This window comes from Hypanus sabinus, chromosome 12, assembly GCF_030144855.1.
Source record: "Hypanus sabinus isolate sHypSab1 chromosome 12, sHypSab1.hap1, whole genome shotgun sequence".
NCBI lineage: Eukaryota > Metazoa > Chordata > Chondrichthyes > Myliobatiformes > Dasyatidae > Hypanus > Hypanus sabinus.
In genome coordinates this window covers 72,183,271-72,210,057 of record NC_082717.1, presented here as the reverse complement: position 1 = coordinate 72,210,057, position 26,787 = coordinate 72,183,271, and the positions used below count along the sequence as shown (strand labels likewise).

Here is a 26,787-nt window from a genome sequence, read left to right as displayed (position 1 = left end):
AAAATGTTGATACTTCATAAAGCACTGGTGAGGCCTCACTTGGAGTACTGTGAGCAGTTTTGGGCCCCTTATCTGAGAAAAGACATTCTGAGACTTGAGAGGCTTCAAAGGAGGTTCACAAAAATGATTCCAAGATAGAATAGCTTGTCATTTGAAGAGCGTTTGATGGCTCTGGCCCTGTATTGACTAGAATTCAGAAAAATGAGGGGTGACCTCATCTAAACCTATGGAATGGTGAAAGGTTTTGATTGGATGTGGAGAGAATGGTGGTAGAGTCTACGACCAGAGGACACCGCCTCAGAATAGAGGGGGCATCCTTTTAGAATGGAGATGAGGAGGAATTGCTTTTGCCACAGCATAGTGAATCTGTGAAATTCTTTGCCAGGTTCATCTGCAGAGGCCAAGTCTTTATGTGTACTTAAGGCAGAGGTTGATAGTTTCTTGATTGCTCAGGATATGAAGCAATAGGGGTGAAGGCAGGAGATTGGGGCTGAGAGGAAAATTAGATCAGTCATGATAAAAATAATGGAGCAGACTCAATGGGCCAAATAGCCTAATTCTTCTCCTAAATCTATGGCCTTATGTCATGACCTTAGGCTATACTTAATCTGTCTTTAATTTCTTGATACAAGTGTTCATAAGTTCCTCCAAACATAATTTAAAAGAAATTACAGTGGAGCAGTGGGCAATTTAATAGAAGTTTAAGTCTATATTTATGAGCATCCTCTCACCCATCTTTCTTGAACCATACCAAGGTATTCTATTCCTCTTTCCTTCAAAGGTTACTTGGCTTATACTTTAGAGCATCTTTATTACAGTTTGCTTCAACTGCAAGGCCTCTGAGTCAGATGGTGAACCACTGGGATTTCAAAACTATGGAATAGTGGGTTATGGGCATTTTGCCATACCTAAACATGGAATTAAGTGGCTGCTAGTAACTGTGCCTTGAGTCTACTAGAACCCACTTGTGTACTGATGTCCTTGCTCTGTCTGTGTCACTCCAGGCTCAGCTTAGGCACCATGGATGGGAAATAAATGTTGACTTAGCCTGCAACATTCAGATCCCATGAATGACTATTATTAAACTTGGTCATCAATAATTCTGCTGCCAGGATCCTAACTTGTACCAAGCCACATTTGCCCTTTACAACTAATCCACACCAATTCATGATTAAGCAGCACTGTGATTTTAAATTTGTCATCCTTGTTTTCATGTCCCTGCACCATCTTGGCCCTCTGTGTAATCTTCAGCTCCAAAATCCTGTAGGATCTCCTCCAATTCTGGACACCACCTTATCCTGAAATTTAATTAGCCATCATTGGTAACTGTGTTAAGTTGCCACCCAACCCCAGCTCCAGTATTCTCAACCTCAACCCTTCTGCATCTCTATCTGTTTACTCTCTTAAAATACACTTTCAAACGTTATCGATAATCAGCCCCATATATCCAAATAGTTGAGGACCAATTTTTGTTTGATAATATAACCATATAACATATAACAATCACAGCACGAAAACAGGCCATCTCGGCCCTCCTAGTCCGTGCTGAACTCTTAATCTCACCTAGTCCCACCTACCCGCACTCAGCCCATAACCCTCCACTCCTTTCCTGTCCATATACCTATCCAATTTTACCTTAAATGACACAACTGAACTGGCCTCTACTACTTCTACAGGAAGCTCATTCCACACAGCTATCACTCTCTGAGTAAAGAAATACTCCCTCGTGTTTCCCTTAAACTTCTGCCCCCTAACTCTCATCATGTCCTCTTGTTTGAATCTCCCCTACTCTCAATGGAAACAGCCTATTCACGTCAACTCTATCTATCCCCCTCAAAATGTTAAATACCTCGATCAAATCCCCCCTCAACCTTCTACGCTCCAATGAATAGAGACCTAACTTGTTCAACCTTTCTCTGTAACTTAAGTGCTGAAACCCAGGTAACATCCTAGTAAATCGTCTCTGCGCTCTCTCTAATTTATTGATATCTTTCCTATAATTCGGTGACCAGAACTGCACACAATATTCTAAATTTGGCCTTACCAATGCCTTGTACAATTTTAACATTACATTCCAACTTCTGTACTCAATGCTTTGATATATAAAGGCCAGCGTTCCAAAAGCCTTCTTCACCACCCTATCTACATGAGACTCCACCTTCAGGGAACTATGCACTGTTATTCCTAGATATGCACTGTTATTCCTAGAATCCTGCAACAAAGCAATTTGCTATATGTATGAAGTTCATAGGACATTTATCAACAAAATATGTATACTATATACAACCTTAAGATCCGTCTCCTTACAGGTAGGCACAAATTATGTAGGCACAGTAGAACCCAAATAGAAAGCATTTTAAAAAAAGGCCAACATACACCCAAAAAAAACCCAAATCGTGCAAATAACATTCAGAGCTGAAGTTCACAAAAGTGAGTTCATGGCTATGAAGCCAGTCCAGAAGCCTGTTAGCTGCAGGCCACAGCCTCAGTTCAGCACAAAGATAAGTAAATCCTGTGAGCACTGAGCTAAGCACAGGCCCGACCCTCTCCTCCAGACATGTTGCCATTACTTTACATTTTATTGTAAGGAAATCAGAGAGGTGAAAACGTGCAGCCCAGAATTGGACCACTTGACCAGTTTGAATCCTGCCAGCTCTCTTGGAGGACTGTCCAGTTAACCTTAGTCACCAGATCTTTGCCTGTTTCTCCTGCAGTTTATTTTTCTCCTATTTAGCAAATTATCTTTTGAAAGTAATAATTCAGTTTCCACTATTTCCTGTGCCCTCAGCCTCTTGATGAACTTTCTCTCATTTTACCCCTTCTAAAGTCTTCATGATTTAAATAACCTATCAAATTTTTTCTTTCTTAATAAGTCTCATAAGTGAGGCCCCTGTCATTCAGGGTCGACTATAGATATTGTGCCCTAGCTGACTAGCTACACAGGCCTGGCCAGTATGTTATGGAGAGCAAACTGTTGTCCACGTAGCAAGCTACCCCTCTCCACACATCTAATGAACCCAAAGGACTGGCAGAGACCAATACAGTTTGGTACCAGCAGTGTCACAGGATTGCCAGGCACCATTAAACTAACCTTAGGACTGCCTTTGGGACTCCAGCTCCAGATTTTTCCTTCCGGGTTTATAGCCGCAAGGCAGCGGAGGTTCAAGATCAGTGTTTTCCTTCTAGATGAGCTGCCAACCATGGCTGGTGAGCCTTATCTGCCCGAAGCCCGCTTAACACATAATAAGGGATAAGTCCCTAACACATAATAAATTGGTTAATGTCAATGAGATCTAAAAGGGCTTCATCTTTCCCTTTAGTCTCCTTCTCCAAGATGGCATGCATTTCTCATATTGCTACCACTTACTTTTGGATGGGCACAGAATTTCAATTTGTGCTGGTGCATGCAATCTGCTGAGTGTCTGAAAATCAGCTTAAAACATTGAGCAGTATATTGTCCCATTACAAATATTCACCATAAAGAAAAATTTATGTTGTCAAGAAGGAAAGCTGCAGCACGGCCAAGCCTGGAGAGTATGTTATGATAAAGCAGGTACAAGCGTTAATAAATATTAGTAATGGCACAGTGGATGCATTGGCTGTGCCATCTGTGCAGTATTCTATGATCTGAAAGTAGTGTGGAAAACAGATGAAAGATAATTGAGAAATTTGAAGTGTAGTTGCAAGCAGCAATGGCTGTATTGAGAATAGCAATTCCTAGGGCAAGACTGACTCAAGTAGATTGCCGTGATCTATCCAAGTACGGAGTATCTCGGTCAGCGGTTGCCCAGTCCACAGAAAGGAAACACAGTGAAACAAATTGTTTCTGATGTTGTTGCAGCATCCTAGCAACTCGGCTGAGTGCAATATAGAGGACCCAAGTGACTTAATTATATTGGAAAAGAACAAAAAAACTAATGGGCAGGTTCCTGAATCCCACCCTTTTTCACATTGAATCCACAGCAAACTTGAGCCACTGGTGTTTGGAGATGATTTAGGAGCCACCTTGAACTGCTACAGTCCTCCTGCGAAGCTACCCTTAAAGTGACGGAGTGCTCACCACGTAACGGTCATTTTCTTCATTTTTACTGGGCTCGATGTGCTGCCTTAATGTCGAGGGCAGTTCCTGCTAGCCCACCTCTGGGCGCTTTGTCCATGTTTGAACAAAGCATGGACATTGATCTCCTGACAAAGCCCTAACTTTCTATTGGTTATTAATGAGTAACAACTGTTGCTGGATTGAGCACCTGGGAAACAAATTCAATTAATAATCTGACATAGGATCTCGGGAGGGGTATAAAATGTCAACATTTGATCTGATCAAGGGTTCCAGCCCAAAACAACAACTATTTAAGACCATAAGACATAGCAGCAGAATTAGACCATTCAGACCATTTGAATGGTCCTGTGGTCCATTTGATTATGCTGATATTCTTTCCTTCTGAACCCCATTCTTTTGCCTTCTCCCCATAACCTTTGATGCCCTCACTAATCAGGAACCTAGCAACCTCAACTTTAAAGATACCCAATGATTGAGTCTCCACAGATTTACCACTCTCTAGCTAACAAAGTTCCTCCTTACCTCTGTTCTAAAGGGACCTCCTTCTATTATGAGTCATGCCCCTCACTGGACTCTCCCATTACTGAAAACATTTTCTCCTTGTTTTCTCTATCTCGGACTTTAAATATTCCATAGGTTTCAATGAGATTCCCCCCCCCCCCATTCTTCTAAACTCCAACAAGTACTGACCCAGAGCCATGTTAACCCTTTCATTCTTGAAATCATTCTTGGAAACCTGCTTTGGATTCCAGCTCATCCTTTGGGGTCTAAAACTGCACTCAATATTCTAAATGTGATCTGAACAATGTATTATAAAGCCTCAGTGTTACATCCTTGCTTTGATACTCTGTAAAAGATTTATTCCCCTCTGTAGATACTTGTTGACTTGCTGAGTTCCTCCTGCATTTTGTGTATGTCACTCAAGATCTGCAGAACAACTTGTGCCAGTAATGAGAGGGCCAGTTAGTTACTTAGTGAGACATTACTTTCTGTGGCTGTGTTGAAGAGGTTGATGAAGCTTGTGCTTCATTACAGGAAGACACCACAAATGAAGAGAGTGCAATGCAACATTAAAGACATTAGGACAGATACAGTATATGGATAGGAAAAGTTTAGAGGGATAAGGGCCAAACACAGGCAAATGGGACTAGCTTAGGTGAATATCTTGGTCAGCAGGGACCAGTTGAGCTGAAAGACTGTATGTCTCTAACATCTAACTTCTTGTTTTACAGCAACGCAATGGCAAATCCACGATGGATCACCGCAAGAAAGCCTTCACGGAATCCTTTGAGCAGCCTCCAATATATGTTCCTGTCCTCACCTACATGGGCTATGGAATTGTGACCTTGTTTGGATATTTGAGAGACTTCCTGCGTTCCTGGGGCCTTGAGAAATGTCACGCAGCACAGGAGAGAAAAGAGCAAAAGGTAGGATAGTCCTGTTCTAGGGCAGAGCATTCTGCTGAATTTAACTATTTATTGCTGTGGTTCAACATGCCCCAGTGATTTAAGTTGCTTTACTGATGCTGTAGTTTTATTCTTTCATTTCCTCATGCTCTTTCCTCATTCAAATGCCTAATTGTTTTGTAATAAGGTGGGTGGAGATTATTGCAGGCCTTTTTGTGTAATAATGGGATCAAAGTACCTCTGGTGTTGTCCGATTGGAGTTTGTTCTTTCTCCCTGTGACTATGTGGATTTTTCCAGAGATCTTGCATATTCAAATGACGTGCAGGTTATTTAGCCACTATAAATTGCTCTTTATGTGTAGATAAGTGGTAGAGTCTAGGGAGAGTTGATAGGAATGTGAGGAGAATAAAAGTATTAATGTAGGATTCATTTATGTAGGCTGACATGGATTCAGTGGGCTGGACGACCTCTTTGCTTGCTGTATTTCTTTCTGAATGTCTGTTGCAGAAATAAGACCATTCAAACCGACTAGTCTTTGCTACAGTTTATGCTTCTTATCCACCACCTTCCATCCCTCAATAGCTTTCTCGTCCTTGTGTATATTTGGCTTCATATTAAAAGTATTTGCTTCTTGGCTCAATCATGTTGTGAGATAATGAGTTCTTCTTTCTAAACGTTTGATGCAATTCTTGCTAAATTGAAGATACACTGAGCTAATATGTCAAATCCAAGGAGCTGGAGCAAGATTACTAATTTAATATTCCTTTGGTTTTTATAGCTTGGATTGAGAGGTTTTCCCAGAAGCTAAATCCTTTGGATTGGCAGATCTTGCTTCAGAAAAAGGCTTCTTGAATGATCTAATGTTGTACCATTTGCCAAATTAGGAGCAGTTAGAAGTTACCAAAGTAGCTCCTTTCTCTTGATTGGTGTTCCCTGTGAGCAGTGTAATGAATTCCTTTTTCTCTTTAATACATTTGATGACTGATGCTGTCACAAAAGGGATTCTGATACATGGAGCAAAGATGCTTTAGGGAACAATAACAAAGTAAAGGTTTCTTTTTAGAAAAACACAGCTGACGTTTATTGGAGTTGGTTTATTATTGTTACTTTTACTAAGATACAGTGAAAAACTTGTCTTGCTACGGAGTTTGTACGCTCTTCCTGTGACCGCATGGGTTTCCTCTGGGTGCTCCTGTTCCATCCAACATTCCAAAGATGTACTGGTTGGCAGGTGAATTGGACATTGTAAATTGCCCCATGATTAGGCTAGGATTAAAAATTGGGGGATTGCTGGGTGGCATGGTTCGAAAGGGTAAAGGGCCTATTCTGTGCTGTATCTGAATAAATAAAACATTACATGGTGCATTCGAGAAGAACATGGTCAAATAATAACAAAATGAAGAATAAAGTCTAACAACTACAGAGAAGGTGCAGTGCAGGTATGTAATAACATGCAAAATCATGATGAGGTAGATTGTGAGGTCAAGAGTCCAACTTGCTCCCAATAGCTCATTTCTCAGTATTTGTGCTACTTTGTTGAAGCCTTAGATCTGGCCCTGTTGGTAGCACCCTTGCCTCCAAGCCAGAAGGTTAAGGGTTTAGTTCCTGCTCCAGAGAACTTGAGCAGAAAAAGTGACTTCCGGTAAGATGGCGATTGTTTAGCTGTTCCGAACTTTTGCTCTGTTATTCTTCTTACCTTTGCACTATATGTCTCCCTTCTTAAACCTTAGTTAGGTATCTTATTAGTTCTCTTTTACCTGCCTGCAAACACATCTATCTTATAATGGCTACCAAAAGTACTAAAACTGGGAAAAAGGAAACTTCTACGGCTTTGTCGGCTGACATTCTCACTTCTGGAATAACATCGACAAGATACTTTAATGGATTTTAGAACTGAATTTAGAACTTCTTTCAACTAGCTGAATGTCAAATTGGATCAGATTAATGCTAGAGTGGATGAACATGCTGAACATTTATCTCACATTGATGTAACTTCTGAAGATTTAAAACGCTGTGTTCAATATCTTGAAACTCTCTGCTCCAGCCTAGAGGAGAAGAACAGTAAACTTTTTTCCAAAATGGTGGATCTTGAAAATCGGAGCAGACATTGCAATCTACGAATTCTTGGTTTGCCAGAGGCCACCGAAAAGGGCTCTCCCAGTTGAATTTTTTTCTAAGTTTCTCTGTGATATCTTCGGGAAAGAATTCCTTCCAACTCCACCTGAGCTTGAAAGGGCACACAGGATCTATGTTCCTCGAGCAATTCTGGATTCCTGCCCACGGCCGATTATTTTATGCTTTCATCAATACCAGGTGAGAAACCGTTTGATGATGGAGGCACGCCGCAGAGGTACTTTTGCTTTTCAAAATACAGTCATTCCTTTTGTGGAGGATTTTACCCCCCCAGGTTCTGAAGATGCGTGCTGAGATTAAAGGTGTAATGAAAGTGCTTTTTGATCGTGGATTCAGACACTCTCTATGAAATCCAGCCGATCTTCGAATTACGCTTACTACTGGAGATTTAAGTGGTTTAAATCAGTGAAGGAGGCTGAAGCGTTTGTTGGAAGTCTTCCAGCCACCTCGTCTTCTTCAGAACCGGCCTGACCTTCTAAAATGGTTGATAAATACTTCCCGGAGTAAAACTATTTTTCCCGAACTCAGACTTTACTTGAATAATTCAGTCATTATCTATTGAAATTCTAAGGGCTGTAGTCAATCTCTCCCTGGACTTGGTGCGTTTTTTCTAAATAGATAATTTAAGTTTAATGTTTCCCTGCGAACTTTTAGATTTTACCTGTGTAATCTATTTTATTTTTGTATAACCTTATCTATAGAGAACTACAATTGTCTTTAACTTGTTTTGGAGGTTTGGAGTTTTTATTGAAGGCCTCCCTGTTGGTTGATTCATAGTTTAAGTTTTGCTTTTTTTTCTGTAAATGGTTGGTAAGGACTCTCTTTGAATTTTATAATTTCCCCCTTTTCTCCCTCCTTTTTTTTTCTTTTAATCTTCTATAATTTTTCGCGGGCAAGTTAGTTTTAGTTTCCTTCTGATTTTCTTTGTATTAAGTTTTATACTTCTGTTGAAGTTGTTCCTATTTGTAATTCTGTTTTCTAGTACATAAATTAGTTGTTATTTGCTATATTATTTATACGGAACTTTTGTTAACGACACAGAACTGGAAGTCATACTTGGGTTAATTTTTTTGGTAGAGCTAGCTGCTTTTTTAGGTAGCCGTCTAATTTTGGGTTGCGGGGGGGGTGGGTTCTCCAGTTCCAACACTACTCACTGTTTCTTTTGTTTTCCTTTGTTATTCAGGACATGTCTCTGTTTTGATTCTACTGATCTGTGTTTACATTTTTGCTCCCAGACTGTTATTGTACTGCTTGATTTTTTTATATGCCTGCTACCTTATATGCACTAACAATTGATAATGGTTAATTCACTTAAATATGTGAGCTGGAATGTAAAGGGATTGAATCATCCTGTTAAAAGAAGGAAGGTCTTCTCGCATATTAAACAACTCAAAGCTGACATTGCTTTCCTTCAAGAAACTCATTCATAGATTTGATAATTCTCGGCTTCTGTCAAAGTGGGCGGGTCAGCATTTTCATTCATCCTTTGCTGCCAAAGCTGGGGGGGGTCTCCATCCTTATTAATTCAAATATTCCTTTTGAACTCCTTAATAAGATGTCTGATACAAATGGCCGTTTTATTATTGTTTCTGGTAAATTATATAATACTAAAGTTGTACTAGCAAAGCTGTATGCTCCCAATTTTGATGATGTTAATTTTTTTGAACGTTTTTTTTCTCCTCATTACCAGATTTAAACTCATACTCTCTTATACTGGGTGGCGATTTCAATTGTTGGTTAGATCCTAATTTGGATCGATCGTCCTCTGTTACTAGACTACCTACTAAATCTGCCTTAGCTGTTCACTCTTTTCTCTCTAATTATGGTATCTCCGATATATGGCGTTTCCTTCATCCTACTGAGAGAGACTATTTTTTCCATATGTTCACCATACCTTTACTAGAATTGACTACTTTTTACTGGATAATCAGCTTATTCCATTTGTCTATTCTTGTGATTATCAGAGTATACTGATTTCTGACCATGCCCCAATTACTTTGTCTTTAAATTTTCCTGGTCTCCCTCAGAGGAATAAACACTGGCATTTTGACTCGACTTTACTATTGGATGATGATTTTCTAAAATTTATTAAAGATCAGATAACCTTTTATTTTAACACCAATACGTCATCTGAGATGTCATCCCAGATTGTCTGGGATGCCATGAAAGCATATTTGAGGGGTTAAATAACCTCCTATACAGCAAATCTTAATAGAAAATCCTGAGCAGATCGATTAGACCTCATTAATCAGATTAAAGAATTGGATCAACTGTATGCTCAAACTAAGAATGCTGAATTATGCAAGAAGCGTGTAGAACTTCAAACTAAATTTAATCTTCTGGCTACTCAACCTGTCGAACGCCAACTTCTTGAAAGTAAGAGTCGCTTCTATATTCATGGTGACAAATCTGGTAAATTTCTAGCCAATTAGCTGAGGCATTCCAAAGCCAAACAACATATCACAAAGATCCGGAAGGAGAATGGAGACTTTACATCGGATCACTTAGAAATCAATGACGCATTTAAAATTTTCTATTCTAGACTTTATTCCTCTGAATCTTTGAATGACAATATCTCTGTTGATCATTTTTTAAATAATCTGAATATTCCTTCGCTTTCATCTGATTTTAAAGCCAAACTTAACGCGCCTATATCATCAGAAGAAATATTTTTTGCAATTTCTGCATTGTCTTCAGAGAAATCTCCTGGATCTGATGGGCTCCCCGTAGAATTTTATAAATCATTCTCTTCACTTCTTTCTCCTCAGTTATTCTCAGTATTGTCTGACTCGTTTAATTACGGTAAATTGCCACCCTCTTTTAATGAGGCATCTATTATTCTTTTACTAAAAAAGGGTAAAGACCCAACAGAGTGTTCCTCGTATAGGCCGATTTCTTTGCTTAATGTTGATGTTAAAATCTTGGCCAAAGCTTTGGCTTATAGATTAGAAACTGTTATTCCCTCTTATTTCTGATGATCAAACTGGTTTTATTAAAAACCGTCTTCATTTTTTTAACATTCGGCGTTTATTTAACATTTTATATTCACCTCCAACTGGGATTCCTGAATGTATTATTTCCCTCGATGCGGAGAAAGCATTTGATTGTATAGAGTAGAACTACCTTTTTGCAGTTTTAGAAAAATTTGACTTCAGTCAAAGTTTTATCTCTTGGATCAAATTGCTGTATTTGTGTCCTACTGCCTCTGTTTTGACTAATTTTCAGAAATCCCAGTTATTTAACCTCAAATGTGGCACCCGTCAGGGATGCCCTTTAAGTCCCTTTCTCTTTGATTTGGCTATAGAACCTTTGGCGATAGCATTTCGAAATTGTCCTGAATTGACCGGGATTTGGAGAGGGGGTGTTGAGCATACAGTTTCTCTTTATGCTGATGACTTATTACTTTTTCTTTCAAATCCATCTACATCCTTACCTCCAATGTTTTCACTTCTTGATCAGTTTAGCCAGTTCTCTGGCTATAAACTTAATTTACATAAGAGCGAACTTTTCCCAATTAATAAAGAAGCACGAGAATTAACATTTCATGATCTCCCTTTTAAAGTAGTTCATAATCAATTTACTTATCTTGGGATTACAGTCACAAGGAAGGTTAAAGATCTCTTTCGTGAAAATTTTGCCAATCTTTCATATACTATAAAACAGAGTCTGTTACAATGGTCGCCTCTATCTATGTCTTTGGTAGGTCGTATTAATGTTGTTAAAATGTATGTTCTCCCTAAACTTTTATATTTATTTCAATCAATCCCAATTTTTATTCCTAAATCTTTTTTTGATTCCTTAGACTCTATTATTTTGTCATATCTGTGGAAGAATAAGCACTCTAGAATTAATAAAGTTTATTTCCAAAAATCTAAAAAATAGGGTGGCATGGCTTTACTTAACTTTCGTTTATATTACTGGGCAGCCAATATACGTTGTGCTACCTTTTGGTCTTTTTTCCATGGCCAACCCGAGTGCCCTAATTGGGTGGCAAAGGAGTTGAGTTCCACTAAAGATTTATCTATCTCTGCACTTCTTGGCTCTGTACTCCCTAGTAGCTTGTCCAGATTAATTGTTAATCCTCTTGTTAGACACACTTTGCGTATATGGGCTCAGTTTAGGAAATTTTATGGTTTCCATGGTTTTTCCTTTTCCAGCCCTGTCGTACATAATCACCTTTTTTTTTACCTACTACGTATGATTCAGCATTCCATGATTGGTATAGGAAGGGCATTAGACATTTTGAAGATCTTTTTATTGATAATCGCTTCGCATCTTTCCAACAGCTCTCTGCTGTTCAATTTGCCTAATGCCCATTTTTTTAGATATCTCCAAATTAGACACTTTATTAATCCTTTAATTTCTAACTTCCCTGAAATGCCTGAGAAAAATGTTATGGATTTCTTTCTTTCTATTAATCCACTGGGTAAAGGTTTAATATCATTTATTCATGATAAATTAGCATTCTTACGGCGTGCCCCTGTGGATAAAATTAGAATGGCTTGGGAGCATGATTTAAATATCTCTTTATCTGATGAGACTTGGGACTCGATTCTCAAATCGGTTAATTCAACCTCTCTTTGTGCTGGCCATTGCCTTTTACAGTTTAAGATTGTTCATAGAGCCCATATGTCTAAATCTAAATTACCTCGATTTTACCCTAATATTAGTCCTCTTTGTGATAAATGCGAAAGGGGCGAGGCCTCTCTTATTCATATGTACTGGTCCTGTCCTAGCTTAGAGAAATTTTGGAAAGATGTCTTCATAACTTTATCCTATATTCTGAATCACCACTTAGAACCTAACCTTTTAATTGCTTTGTTTGGTTTTTTGGGTGAGACAGATATACGTTTGAGTTTGACTAAGTGTCAAATATTATCTTTTGCTTCTCTCCTGGCTAGACGTTTAATCCTCCTTAGATGGAGAGATGTTGCCCCGACCACGCATGCTCAATGGCTTAATGATATTATGTCCTGCTTAGACCTTGAAAAAATTCATTATTCAGTTCTTAATTCGGATACAAAGTTCCATAAGGTCTGGGGACCTTTTATTGAGTACTTTCATAACCTTCCTCTTAACTAAGGTTTTTTTTTCGGTCCCTTGCTTTCAGCTCTTTTTTTTTGGTAGTAAGCATCAACATCTTCTGTTGCTAAGTGTACTTACAGTTTTGGGGGTTTGAATGTCCTGATTTATACTCTCTGTATTGTGTTGTGGTTGGTCTGGAGTTTTTTTTTGTTGCGGGGCTTGGGGAGGATACTAATTTTACATATCTTCAATTTGGGTGCTTTCTCAATTATCTTCTTTTGTATTATATTATTGTATGTTTATTTTTGCACTGTATTAATGCTCTTCATTTCGATTTGGGTTTTTTTTATTTGTAGCGATGTAGAAAATGTATTAAAAAAACTAGTTAAAAAAAAAGAAAAAAAGAAAAAGTGAGATTGACCCATTTGAACTGGGACAGTTTTGTGCAGTTGGAGCTATCATCTGTCAGATGAGATACCAGGCCAACACTCTGCATGCGCTCTGCAACAGAGAGCAACTAAAAAATCATTAGAATGGAAAAGATGAAATATGAAAGCAAGCTAGCAACTAATATCAAAGTGAATAGTACATTTTTTTTCAAGTATGTAAAAATAAAAGAGAAACAAGAGTGGATATAGGACCACTAGAAACTGAGGCAGGAGAAATAATAACAGGGGACAAGGAAATGGCTAATGAACTAAGTGAGTATTTTGCAACAATCTTCACTGTGGAAGATACTGTAATGTATTATGTGAGTATTCGTAGATCAGAGTGCGTATGATGTCAGAACGCGAGGTTTTGTAAAATGAAAGTCTGGTGAATAAACGTGTGTGTTTAATACTGCGGTGTCCGAGTCACATTAACACTACAGATACTAGCAGTATGCCTGATGTAGAGTGTGAAGTAAGAGAAGTGGGTGCCATTACTATTACAAGAGAGAAGGTGCTCAAAAAAGCTGAAAGACCTAAAGTTACGTAAGTCACCCGGACCAGTTGAACTGCACCCTAGGGTTTTGAAGGAGGTAGCGTTAGAGATTGCGGAGGCATTAGAAATGATCTTTCAAAAATCATTGGACTGTGGCATGGTGCCAGAAGACTGGAAAATTGCAAATGTCTCTCCACAAGAAAGGAGGAAAAAAGGAAATTATAGACCAGTTAGCCCGACCTCAGTGGTTAGGAAAAGGTTAGAGTCAATTGTTAAGGATGAGGTGATAGAGTATTTGGTGATAGTACAAGTTCAAGATAGTACTAAGTCAGCATGGTTTCCTTCAGGGAAAATCCTGCCAGACGAACCTGTTGGAATTCTTTGAGGAGATTACAAGTAGGATAGATAAAGGGGATGCAGTGGATGTTGTATATTTGGACTTTCAGAAAGCCTTTGACAAGGTGGCACACATGAGGCTGCTTACCAGGATAAGAGCCCATGGTATTACAGGAAAGTTACTGACATGGTTAGTGCATTGGCTGATTGGTAGCAGGCAGCGAGTGGGAATAAAAAGATCCTATTCTGGTTGGCTGACAGTGACTAGTGGTATTCCACAGGGGTCGGTATTGGGACCCCTTCTTTTTATGCTGTATATAAACTATTTAGATGATGGAATAGATGGCTTTGTTGCCAAGCTTGCAGATGACATAAAGATTGGTGGAGGGGCAGGTAGTGTCGAGGAAACAGGTAGGATGCAGAAGGACTTAGACAAATAGGGAGAATGGGCAAGAAGTGGCAAATGTTGGAAAATGCATGGTCATGCACTTTGGTAGTAGAAATAAATGTGTGGACTATGTTTTAAATGGGGAGGAAACCCAAAAATCTGAGATGCAAAGAGACTGGGGAGTCCCTGTGCAGAACACCCTGGAGATTAACTTGCAGGTTAAGTCAGTGATGAGGAAGACAAATACCATGCTAGCATTAATTTCAAGAGGTCTAGAATACAAGAGCAAAGATGTGATGCTGTGGCTTTATAAGACACTGGTGTGGCCTCACTTTGAGTATTGTGAACAGTTTTGGGCCCCTCATTTTAGAAATGATGTGCTGGCATTGGAGAGGGTCCAGAGGAGTTTCACAAGGATGATTCCAGGAACAAAAGGGTTATCACATGAGGAACGTTTGATGGCACTAGGTCTGTACTCACGAATTCAGAAGGATGATGGGGGATCTCATTGAAACCTTTCAAATGTTGTAAGGCCTAGACAGAGTAGATGTGGAAAGGATGTTTCTCATGGTGGGAGAGTCTAGGACAAGTGGTCAGAACCTCAAAACCAAAGGGTGTTGAATTTGTGGAATTTTTTGTCTCGTGCAACTGTGGAGGCCAGGATTTTGGGTGTATTTAAGGCAGAGATTGATAGGTTCTTGATTGGACATGGCATGAAATGTTACAGGAGAAGGCCAGGAACTGGGTTGAGGAGGAGAGAAAAAAAGGATCAGCCATGATTGAATGGCAGAGCACACTCGATGGGCCAGATGGCCAAATTCTGCTCCTATGTCTTATAGTCTTATGAGCCTAACAGACTCTGGAATCGCCTCACCCAGAAGAACTGTTTGGGGCCCCAAATAGTGATGAGAGAGAAGATGTGAGGGCAAGTGTAGCATTTGTCACACTTGCAGTGATAAGCGCCAGGGGGAAGATCAATAGGGAGGGATGAGTGGATAAGGGAGTGGAAAGCAGAAAGTGGAGGGGGGAGTGAGTAGGAAGATGTGATTAAGTTTTAGGATTCTGTTGTAGACGGCAGAAGTTAAGGAGAATAATGTGCTAGACATGGAGGAAAGTGGGTTGGTAGGTAAGGACAAGGGGAATTTTATCCCTGTTAAGGCAGCTGGAAGATGGGGTGCACACAGTATTAATGGTGGTGGAAGGGAAATCTCATTCTTTGAGAAGAGGAATGTGTCAGATGTTCTAGAATAGAAAGCCTCATTATGAGAACAGAGAAACTGAGAAAAGGGAATACCATTGCTACAAGTGACATTGTGAGAAAAGGCCAAGTCAAAATAGCTGTGAGTTTCAGTAGGTTTATGAAAGATTATTAATCACTAGCCTCTCCAGAGATGGAGGCAGACACATTGAAAAAGAGCAGAGAGGTGAGAGAGATGGACCAAATAAATTTGAGGATATGATGGAAGTTGGAGGCATGGATGCAAGAAGCAACACCGATACAGTTGTCAATGTTATATCAGAAGAGTTGGAGAGTGTTACATGTTTAGGCTTGGATCATCCACACAGCCATTGCAAAGGCAGACATAGCTGGGGCCCATGACGACATCTTGGTTTTGGAGAAAGTGAGAGGAGTTGAAAGAGAAATTGGTGAGTATGAGAACCAGATCCACCAGATGGAAAAGGGTAGTGGTGAAGCGGAACTGGTTATGTATGTTGGTCAGAAAGACTTTTTGCTTGAAGATCTTCCGGATGTGCAGTCAAGTCAATCAAGATTTGAATAGCTCAGCAGAAAGCTGTTGATTAGACAATCAAGATTTGATTAGCTCAGACTCAGCAGAAAGTAGCTGATTGGGCAATCAAGGTCAAGTCACCAAGCAGTTTGAAAAACTCAAACAAATAAATAAATAGAGGGGTAGCTCAAGTGGAGCAGCCTGTGGAAAGTGACCAGTGAGTTGGTGGGCCAGTGAAGGAGTGGAGATTTGAGGCTTTGACTGGAGAGGCTTTGATGAGAAGAGGCGGAGGACGAGCTTCACTCCAAGTGAGGTAAGGCCGGGTAAGTTCCTTTCAAAGGAGAAAGTTTCAAAAGTTGGGGCAAGTATTGGGTAGGTCATGGTAGCCGAGATCGGCGCCATGGTTTGTTCATCCTGAAGCGTGTGGGAAATCAGGGATACTTCCAGTGTTCCTGAAGACTATATATGCAGGAAGTGTGTCCAACTGCAGCTTCTGGCAGACCGCATTGAATGTCTGGAGCTGCGATTGGATTCATACTGGAGCATCTGCGATGCTGAGAAAGTTGTGAATAGCACATTCAGTGAGTTGGCCACACCGCAGGTAAAGGCTACACAGGCAGAAAGGGAAGGGGTGGTCACTAGACAGCATAGCAGTTGGCTGGTAGTGCAGGAGGCCCCTGGGGTCATCTCCCTCCTAAACAGATATACTGTTTTGGATCAAACAGTTCAAATCTCTTACTATCTTTCCTTTCGGTTAGTCCTGACAAAGGGTCTCGGACCGAAACGTTGACAGCGCTTCTCCCTATAGATGGTGCCTAGCCTGCTGTGTTCCACCAGCATTTTGTGTGTGATACTGTTTTGGATACTGTTGGGGGAGATGTCTCATCAGGGGAAGGCAGCAACAGCCGAGTTCATTTCACCATGGGTGGCTCTGCGGCACAGGAGGGAAGGAAAAGGAGTGGGAGAAGCTATAGTGATAGGGGATTCGATTGTATGGGGAATAGATAGGCGTTTCTGTGGCCGCAAACGAGACTCCAGGATGGTATGTTGCCTCCCTGGTGCAAGGGTCAAGGATGTCTCTGAGCGGCTGCAGGATATTCTGGAATGGGAGGGTGAACAGCCAGTGGTCGTGGTGCAACGGTATAGGTAAAAAATGGGATGAGGTCCTACAAGGTGAATTTAGGGAGTTAGGAGATAAACTAAAAAGTAGGACCACAAAGGTAATAATATCTGGATTACTACCAGTGCCACGTGCTAGTCAGAGTAGAAATAGGAGGATATTTCGGATGAATACGTGGCTTGAAAAATGATGCAAGGGGGAGGGATTCAAATTTCTGGGACATTGGAACCAGTTCTGGGGGAGGTGGGACCGGTATAAACAGGACAGTCTGCACCTGGGCTGGACTGGAACCAATATCCTCGGGGGAGCGTTTGCTACTGCTGTTCAGGAGGCTTTAAACTAATGTGGCAGGGGGATGGGAACAAGTGCAGAGAGACAGAGGGATGTAAAATGAGGGTAGAAGCAAAAAGTAGTAAGGTGAAAAGTAAAAGTGGCAGGCAGGCAAATCCAGGGCAAAAAGCAAAAAAAGCCACTTTTCAACATAATTGTATAAGGGCTAAGAGTGTTGTAAAAACAAGCCTGAAGGCTTTGTGTGTCATTGCGAAGAGCATTCGTAACAAGGTGGATGAATTGAATGTGCAGATAGTAATTAATATGATATAGTTGGGATCACAGAGACATGGCTCCAGGGTGACCAAGGATGGGAGCTCAACATCCAGGGATATTCAATATTCAGGAGGGATAGACAGGAAAGAAAAGGAGGTGGGGTAGCATTGCTGGTTAGAGAGGAGATTAACGCAATAGGAAGGAAGGACATTAGCCTGGAGGATGTGGAATCGATATGGGTAGATTTGCATAACACTCAGGGGCAGAAAACGCTGGTGGGAGTTGTGTACAGGCCACCTAACAGTAGTAGTGAGGTTGGGGATGGCATTAAACAGGAAATTAGAAATGCGTGCAATAAAGGAACAGTAGTTATAATGGGTGACTTCAATCTACATATAGATTGGGTGAACCAAATTGGTAAGGGTGCTGAGGAAGAGGATTTCTTGGAATGTGTGCAGGATGGTTTTCTGAACCAACATGTCGAGGAACCAACTAGAGAGCAGGCCATTCTAGATTGGGTATTGAGCAATGAGGAAGGGTTAGTTAGCAATCTTGTCGTGCGAGGCTCCTTGGGTAAGAGTGACCATAATATGGTGGAATTCTTCATTAAGATGGAGAGTGACATAGTTAATTCAGAAACAGATTCTGAACTTAAGGGTAATTTTGAAGGTATGAGACGTGAATTAGCTAAGATAGACTGGCAAATGATACTTAAAGGGTTGACGGTGGATATGCAATGGCAAGCATTTAAAGATCGCATGGATGAGCTACAACAATTGTTCATCCCAGTTTGGCAAAAGAATAAACCAGGGAAGGTAGTGCACCTGTGGCTGACAAGGGAAATTAGGGATAGTATCAAGTCCAAAGAAGAAACACATAAATTAGCAAAAAAAAAAGCGGCACACCTGAGGACTGGGAGAAATTCAGAGACCAGCAGAGGAGGACAAAGGGCTTAATTAGGAAAGGGAAAAAGATTATGAGAGAAAGCTGGCAGGGAACATAAAAACTGACTGTAAAAGTTTTTAAAGATTTGTGAAAAGAAAAAGATTGGTCAAGACAAATGTAGGTCCTTTACAGTCAGAAACAAGTGAATTGATCATAGGGAACAAGACATGGCAGACCAATTGAATAACTACTTTGGTTCTGTCTTCACTAAGGAGGACATAAATAATCTTCCAGAAATAGTAAGGGACCGAGGGTCTAGTGAGATGGAGAAACTGAGGGAAATACATGTTAGTAGGGAAGTGGTGTTAGGCAAATTGAAGGGATTAAAGGAGATAAATCCCCAGGGCCAGATGTTTTGCATCCCAGAGTGCTTAAGGAAGTAGCCCAAGAAATAGTGGATGCATTAGTGATAATTTTTCAAAACTCCTTAGATTCTGGATTAGTTCCTGAGGATTGGAGGTGGCTAATGTAACCCCACTTTTTTTAAAAAAGGAGGGAGAGAGAAACCAGGGAATTATAAACTGGTTAGTCTGACATCGGTGGTGGGGAAAATGCTAGAGTCGGTTATCAAAGATGTGATAACAGCACATTTGGAAAGAGGTGAAATCATTGGGCAAAGTCAGCATGGATTTGTGAAAGGAAAATCATGTCTGACGAATCTTATAGAATTTTTTGAAGATGTAACTAGTCTAGTAGAGTGGATAGGGGAGAGCCAGTGGATGTGGTATATTTAGTTTTTCAAAAGGCTTTTGACAAGGTCCCACACAGGAGATTAGTGTGCAAACTTAAAGCACACGGTATTGGGGGTATGGTATTGATGTGGATAGAGAATTGGTTGGCAGACAGGAAGCCAAGAGTGGGAGTAAATGGGACCTTTTCAGAATGGCAGGCATGACTAATGGGGTACTGCAAAGCTCAGTGCTGGGATCCCAGTTGTTTACAATATATATTAATGATTTAGACGAGGGAATTAAATGCAGCATCTCCAAGTTTGCAAATGACACGAAGCTGGGCGGTGGTGTTAGCTGTGAGGAGGATGCTAAGAGGATGCAGGGTGACTTGGATAGGTTAGGTGAGTGGGCAAATTCATGGCAGATACAATTTAATATGGATAAATGTGAGGTTTTCCACTTTGGTTGCAAGAACAGGAAAACAGATTATTATCTGAACGGTGGCCGATTAGGAAAAGGGGAGATGCAACGAGACCTGGGTGTCATTGTACACCAGTCATTGAAGGTGAGCATGTAGGTACAGCAGGTGGTGAAAAAGGCAAATGGTATGTTGGCATTCATAACAAAAGGATTTGATTACAGGAGCAGGGAGGTTCTACGGCAGTTGTACAAGGCCTTGGTGAGACCGCACCTAGAATATTGTGTGCAGTTTTGGTCCCCTAATCTGAGGAAAGACATTCTTGCCATAGAGGGAGTACAAAGAAGGTTCACCAGATTGATTCCTGGGATGACAGGACTTTCATATGAAGGAAGACTGGATCGACTAGGCTTACACTCACTGGAATTTTGAAGATTGAGGGGGGATCTTATTGAAACGTATAAAATTCTAAAGGGATTGGACAGGCTAGATGCAGGAAGATTGTTTCCGATGTTGGGGAAGTCCAGAACGAGGGGTCACAGTTTAAAGATAAAGGGGAAGCCTTTTAGGACCAAGATGAGGAAAAAATTCTTCACACAGAGAGTGGTGAATCTGTGGAATTCTCTGCCACAGGAAACAGTTGAGGCCGGTTCATTGACTATATTTAAGAGGAAGTTAGATATGGCCCTTATGGCTAAAGGGATCAGGGGGTATGGAGAGAAAGCAGGTACAGGGTTCTGAGTTGGATGATCAGCCATGATCATACTGAATGACGGTGCAGGCTTGAAGGGCCGAATGGCCTACTCCACCTATTTTCTATGTTTCTATGGGGCACAGAAGTGTATAGGGACTGGATGAACATTGTGAAAATGAGGCGATGTAGTCTGGGGAACGTAAAGTGATTGAGAGCATGTGAAGTGTCATGAATGCAGAGCAGAAGGGACTAACCAAGGGGCACAAGATGGAGTTGAGTTATGTGGATGCATGGTCAGTGAGATAGGAGCAGGCAGAAACTATGGGCCTTACCCGGACAGTCAGGTTTGTGGATGTTGGGTAGGAGGTAGAAATGGGGTAAGGCAACCATGAGATTTGTGGCAGTGGGTGAAAGATCTCCAGGGTCAGTGAGATTGTTGATGGTGTGGGAGACAATGGCCTGATGTTCCTTGGTGGAGGCAAGGCATATTACCCTACAACTACCAGGCTGCTGAACTGTAAATAAATAACTTCATTTACCGCTACTCTGAACTGTTCCTGTGACCTAAAGTATCACTTTCAAGGACTCTCTAACTCAAGTTCTCAGTATCATTTTTACTTACACAGTTTGTCTTTTGCACATTTGTTTCTGTCTTTGTTCATATGCGTTTTTTAAAATAAAATTCTATGGTATTTTGTTTTCCCTGTAAATGCCTACAAGCGCAGTAATTTGAATGCATGCTTTGGTGATGTACTTCGAGCTGTTCACTAGCTGCTTGTGTTCAAACTGGCTGCTGCATTTCCTACAGAAGTGGCCACGCTCTAGGAAGTAGTTCATTGAGTCTAATGTACTCTGACTTACACTGACATTGTGAAGGGTGATATTAGGAAAGTATAGCACAGGATCAGGCCCTTCAGCCAATGCCATGCAAAACTAATTAATGAATCCCAATTACACTAATCTCTTCTGCCTACACATGGTCTATATCCCTCCATTTTATGCATATTTATGTATCGATATAGGAACCTCTTGTCATGTTTGCCTTTGCCATCAGCCCTGCCTGGCACAGCATTCCAAGCAGTCGCCACTTTGTGTAAAAGCAGACTTGCCCCACGCATCTGCTTTGAAGTCGATCCCTTCTCCTGACCTTAAATGCATGCCCTCCAGTATGAGAAATTTCATCCCTGGGAAAAGATACTAGCTGTCTATCTATGTCCTCAGCCTCCTGCCTTTCATTGAAATGAAAGCCTTTCTTTAAATATTTCAGCATTATGTATTACGTCTTCTTCCACTATGACCTTAGTGTCCATCCATTTCATTCACACAGCCTCAGTCCTTTGACTTGCGTCGTGCATCAATTTCCTGCAGCTCAATTTATCCCATGCCTTCTCTGTTGTGCACAATTAGGTGTTGAGGGGGAGTGGAATTATGTTGGCACAGTGGACATTTAATTCATTAACATGAGAAAAGTCTGCAGATGCTGGAAATCCAAAGCAACACACGCCAAATGCTGGAGGAACTCAGCAGGTCAGGCAGCATCTATGGAAATGAATAGACAGTTGACGTTTTGGTCCAAGACCCTTCTTCAGCACTGAGAAGGAACAGGGAAGATGCCAGAATATAAAAGGTGGGGGAGAGGAAGGTGATAGGTGAAGCCAGGTGGTAAGAAAGGTCAGGGGCTAGGGAAGAAGGAATGCGATTGGAGAGGAGAGTGGACCATAGGAGAAAGGGAAGGAGGGTGGGACCCAGGGAGAATGTCCTAGTGAGAAAAGGTAAAACGGCAGAATGGGGAATAGAAGAAAAGGGGAGGGGGAGTTTTAATTCAGCCCACTACTTCACAGTTTGGCAAATAAAATGTTCTCTGTCTACATAGAGCAGAATCATATAATGGAGGAAAATTACAAACTGCATATGGAAGTAGACAATGTAGGTAAGGCTTGCAATATATTTCTTGAGACAGTGTACCTAAAAGAGCTGAGGTTGCAGGTACTGTAATTATGGCAGACTAGTATGAAATATTGGATAAATATAGTAAAAGAGGAAATATTAAGCTAACACACACAAAATGTTGGAGGAATTCAGCAGGCCAGGCAGCATCTATGGGGGGAGAAAAGTACAGTTGACATTTCAGTCTGAGACCCTTCAGGTCCTGCCGAATACATTGACTGTACGTTTTTTCCTTGGTGCTGCCTGGCATGTTGAGTTCCTCCAGCATTTTGTGTCTGTTGCTTGGATTTCCAACATCTGCAGATTTTCTCGTTTGTGATTGGAAATATTACGGCGGTGCCTGTCACTGAAAATGGATAAGCAGGTTCAGAAGCTAGGGAGGAACCTACAGAAATCCTCCTCCTTCTTGGTCAGCAAGAATGATACCAAACTGAGCAAGTGCAAATATAAATAAATAGTAATAAATAATGAGAACATGAGATAACAAGATAAAGGGTCCTTTAAGTGAGATCGTTGGTTGTGGGAACATCTCAATTGACGGGTAAGTGAGTGTAGTTTTCGCCTTTGTTCAAGAGCCTGATGGTTGTGGGGTGGTAACTGTTCCTGAACTTGCTGCTGTGAGTCCTGAGACTCTTGTACCTTCTAGCTGATGGCAATCAGGCTCTGTCTGAGGATGGAATTTTCTGAGAGTTGATGATGCCATTTGATGAATGTTAGCAAGGCTTTTATCAATGTTTTACGTGATACATTAGTCAAAACATACACGGGAGAGGGAAGCTATTACAGTGGAACCCAACCACCGGACCGCAAAACATATGCTACCAGGCCACAAGGAAACAAAATGATTTGGCGATATGAAATGATATGAGCCAGCTGCACCTTTACACGTTCCTTGTCAGGCTCACTGTTGAACTTGAACACACGTAAGGTGATCAGTCTCCTAAACACAATGATACCCTCGCGCCAAGGATCACTGGTTGGCCTCGGGTAACTGGCCGTTTTGCTCGGCTGGCGAGAAGTGCCATTGCTACCGGCCTGCAGCATGGACAGATGGGTGCCACCGCCAAGCCTTTTTAGCGCACTGAATGTTTGTGGAGTACCCAGTGCTAAAATATTCGCAGACGACTTAATTCAGGCTCAGGGTTTCGTAATTAGCAAAGCAGCTACCTCGCTGTGATCTACTGAATGTCATCCCTCAAGCCAAATTTTTGTCAGCCGATAGATCCTACCTACCTACGAGGGGGATGGGCACACACCCTGTCGTGCACCTCCTCGCTCTCTCTGGACTGCGACTACTGTGGCCCCGGCATGGGGTCCTCCTGCCCTTACCTTGTCCTCTCACCCCACCCACGACCAGCCGCACCTGGCTGAGGCGTCTGGCAGTAGGCGGTGGGCTGGAGTTCGGGCCCGGAGGCTGTCTAGTGAGGCAATGAAGCCCTCAAAACTGCTTCGGCACCTTAAGTCCAAGCACCCTGCACTTAAAGACTGTTGCGTTTTTTGAGTGGAAAAAACGTGAGCAAACGGAACAGAAGCAAGTGCTGAGAACCACGAAAACTTAATTGCAGAATAGTATGGACATAAGGAACCCCCTTCGAGTATCGCTGTCTCCCATCACCCCTCGAAGGGAGTCTTGTTGCAGGCTCCCACTGATGCAGCGATATTGGTGTGTTGCAATGACTTTATATGTTCATGCGAGGAAAATATGCACTGTGTGTTTAATATTAAATTCGTTAGATAAACCCTTTTAGAAACGAAAAAAAAGTGATTTATAGTTGACCTTATATTCTGGTCGTGATTAACAACCCCACCCCCGTTGGCCGGTCTGCAAGAATATTGTCAATATTAAACTGGTCTGCGGTGCAAAAAAGGTTGATGACCCCTGGCCTATTAGATTTGAAAATTGGCTCAGTAGGAGGAAGCAAAGGGTAATAGTCACCTGTTGATTTGTGATTAGAAAGCTGTTACTAGCGGGGGTCTACACCAGTTTCCTTTCTGTGAGGTACATGTTAATGACTTGGACTGAAATGTAAGTAACTCAGGATGGCAGGTGGTGTAGCTAATGGAGCTACTGCCCCACAGCTCCAGTGAACAGAGTTCATAACTGACTTCTGATGCTTCCTGCATTCCTCCTGTGCAGATTCTTTACAGGTCCTCGGGTTACCTTGCACATTCCAACAGGCAAGTCAATTGATCACTGTAAAATACCCCTAGTTTGTGGGTGAATGGAAGAATTCATGAAGGAAAGGGTAATTTAGAGAGAATTACATGGGATTTGATGGTCCTTAGGGACTCAAATAGGTAGTGCAGAGGGAAAGCTTTCCTCGTGTTCTATGACTTAAATTGGCAAATGAAACCAAACAGGCTGTGGTAGACAAGAATAAAACTGGATGACAAGGAAGATATTGATGGTATGGTCATTTAGGCAGAGAAGTAGCAAAAAGCATTTAATCCAGAGAAGTTCAAGGTACTACACTTGGAGATTTACAACCAGGAAAGGGAAGTACAATAAGTAGGGAGGAGATCGAGCAATATGAAGAAATAGACAGAGTTTGGAGTCTGTCTACTGATCCTTAAAGTTCCAAAGATCAGTCAATTGGAATAGTTGGAAAGGCATAGAGATGCTTTCCTTTATTAACCAAGATAAAGAATATAAGAGTAGACAGATTGCACTGGAACTGTTCTCAAGATCAGATCGGCAATGGTTTGAGTACTGATACAGTTCTGGTCACCATTTAGCAAAAATATGATTGCACTGGAGAAGGTTAATCAGAACGTTGCCGAGACTGGAAAACTGTTGCTGTAAGGATAAGATTGGACAAACCAGGATTCTTTTGAACAGAGGAGGGTAAAGAAAACCTGGCTGAAGTATACAGTTGTAAGAAAAAGTTTGTGAACCCTTTGCAGTTACCTGTAGTCTAGGCAGAAGCTGAAACAAGAGGCAACCATAGTTAAACTGTCCACTGTTGGTCTGACCAGTTGGTCTCCATGCTACAGGATTGCTTTGATGACGTTAACTGGAATGTCTTCCATGATAGGGATGTCTCCGATTTCACGGATGGAGTCACGTGCTTCATCTGGAAGTGCATTGATGATGATGTCCCCAAAATAATTCAGGGTCTTCCCAAACCAGAAACCCTGGATCAATAGTTCTGTGCAAGCAGCACTTACCGTGCTAAGAGCTTAAGCTGCCGGCAGTCAGCAGGAGCTCAAGAAAAGCAGCTATGATCCGCACAAAGCTGTCAAGGCTGCGAAACAACAATGCAGGGACAAGATTGAGTCAAGATTCACAACGAATAGCACACGTGACTTGTGGCGAGGGTTGCATACCATCGCAGACTTCAAAGCCAAATGTAGAGGTGCTGCCAACATCGTGGCCTCTCTCCCAGATGAGCTCAATTGCTTTTACTCTCAGTTCGATGTCAGTAACTCTGAGCTTCTGAGGAAAGCCACCACTACAACCTGGTCATCTCTGAGGCTGAGGTACCCAGATGTTTCCAAAGAGTGGACAGTCGCAAGACTGCGGGACCGGACGGCAACCCAGGTTACGTATTCAGGATGTGCACAGCACAACTGGCAGTTGTGTTTACAGGCATTTTTAATCTGTCCCTCTCCTAGTGTAGAGTGCCCTTCTGCTTCAAATTATCCACCAATGTTCCTGTACCAAAAAAGACCAAGGTAACATGCCTGAACGACTGGCATCCTGTCGCACTCACCTCAATAATAAGCAAATGTTATGAGAGGCTGGTCAAGGACGACATCTGCAGCTGCCTGAACTGGACCCCTTACAATTCGCCTATCAACACAATCGATCGCCAAACAACACAATAGACACTGCTGTACATACCATCCTTACACATTTGGAGAAGAAGGATGCTTACGTGAGAATGCTGTTCTTGGACTGCAGTTTAGCATTCAACACCATAATTCCATCCAGGCTCGACAGGAAGCTCAGAGACCCTGGCTTTGGCTTTGACCTTGCCTTATGCAGCTGGATCCTGGACTTCCTGTCAGATCGCCGGCAGGTGGGAAGAATTGGCTCTCCCACCTCCACTCCTCTGACTCTCAACACAGGAGCCCCTCAGGTCTGTGTACTAAGTCCCCTCCTTTACTCCCTGTATACCCATGACTGTGTCGCCACCCACAGCTCTAATCTGCTAATTAAATTTGCTGACAACACTACATTGATTAGCCTAATCTCAAACAATAACGAAGTGGCCTACAGGGAAGAAGTCATCTCTCTGACACAGTGGTGTCAAGAAAACAACCTCTCCCTCAATGTTGCAAAAACAAAAGAGCTGGTTGTGGACTACAGGAGGAATGGAGATGGGCTAACCCCTATTGATATCAATGGATCTAGGGTTGAGAAGGTAAACAGCTTTAAGTTCCTCAGCATCCACATCACTGAGGACCTCATGTGGTCAGTATACACCAGCTGTGTGGTGA

General features: G+C 41.6%; 1 protein-coding gene across 1 annotated transcript in view; it reads left to right on the top strand.

Annotated features, from left to right (window-relative positions):
* The window catches only part of sptlc3 (serine palmitoyltransferase, long chain base subunit 3), a 146,706-nt gene that overhangs the window by 20,480 nt on the left and 99,439 nt on the right, over positions 1-26,787 (top strand). The window contains exon 2 of the mRNA XM_059986208.1: positions 5,293-5,487. Coding sequence (XP_059842191.1) covers positions 5,293-5,487 — 195 coding nt within the window. The remainder of the gene's footprint in view (positions 1-5,292; positions 5,488-26,787) is intronic.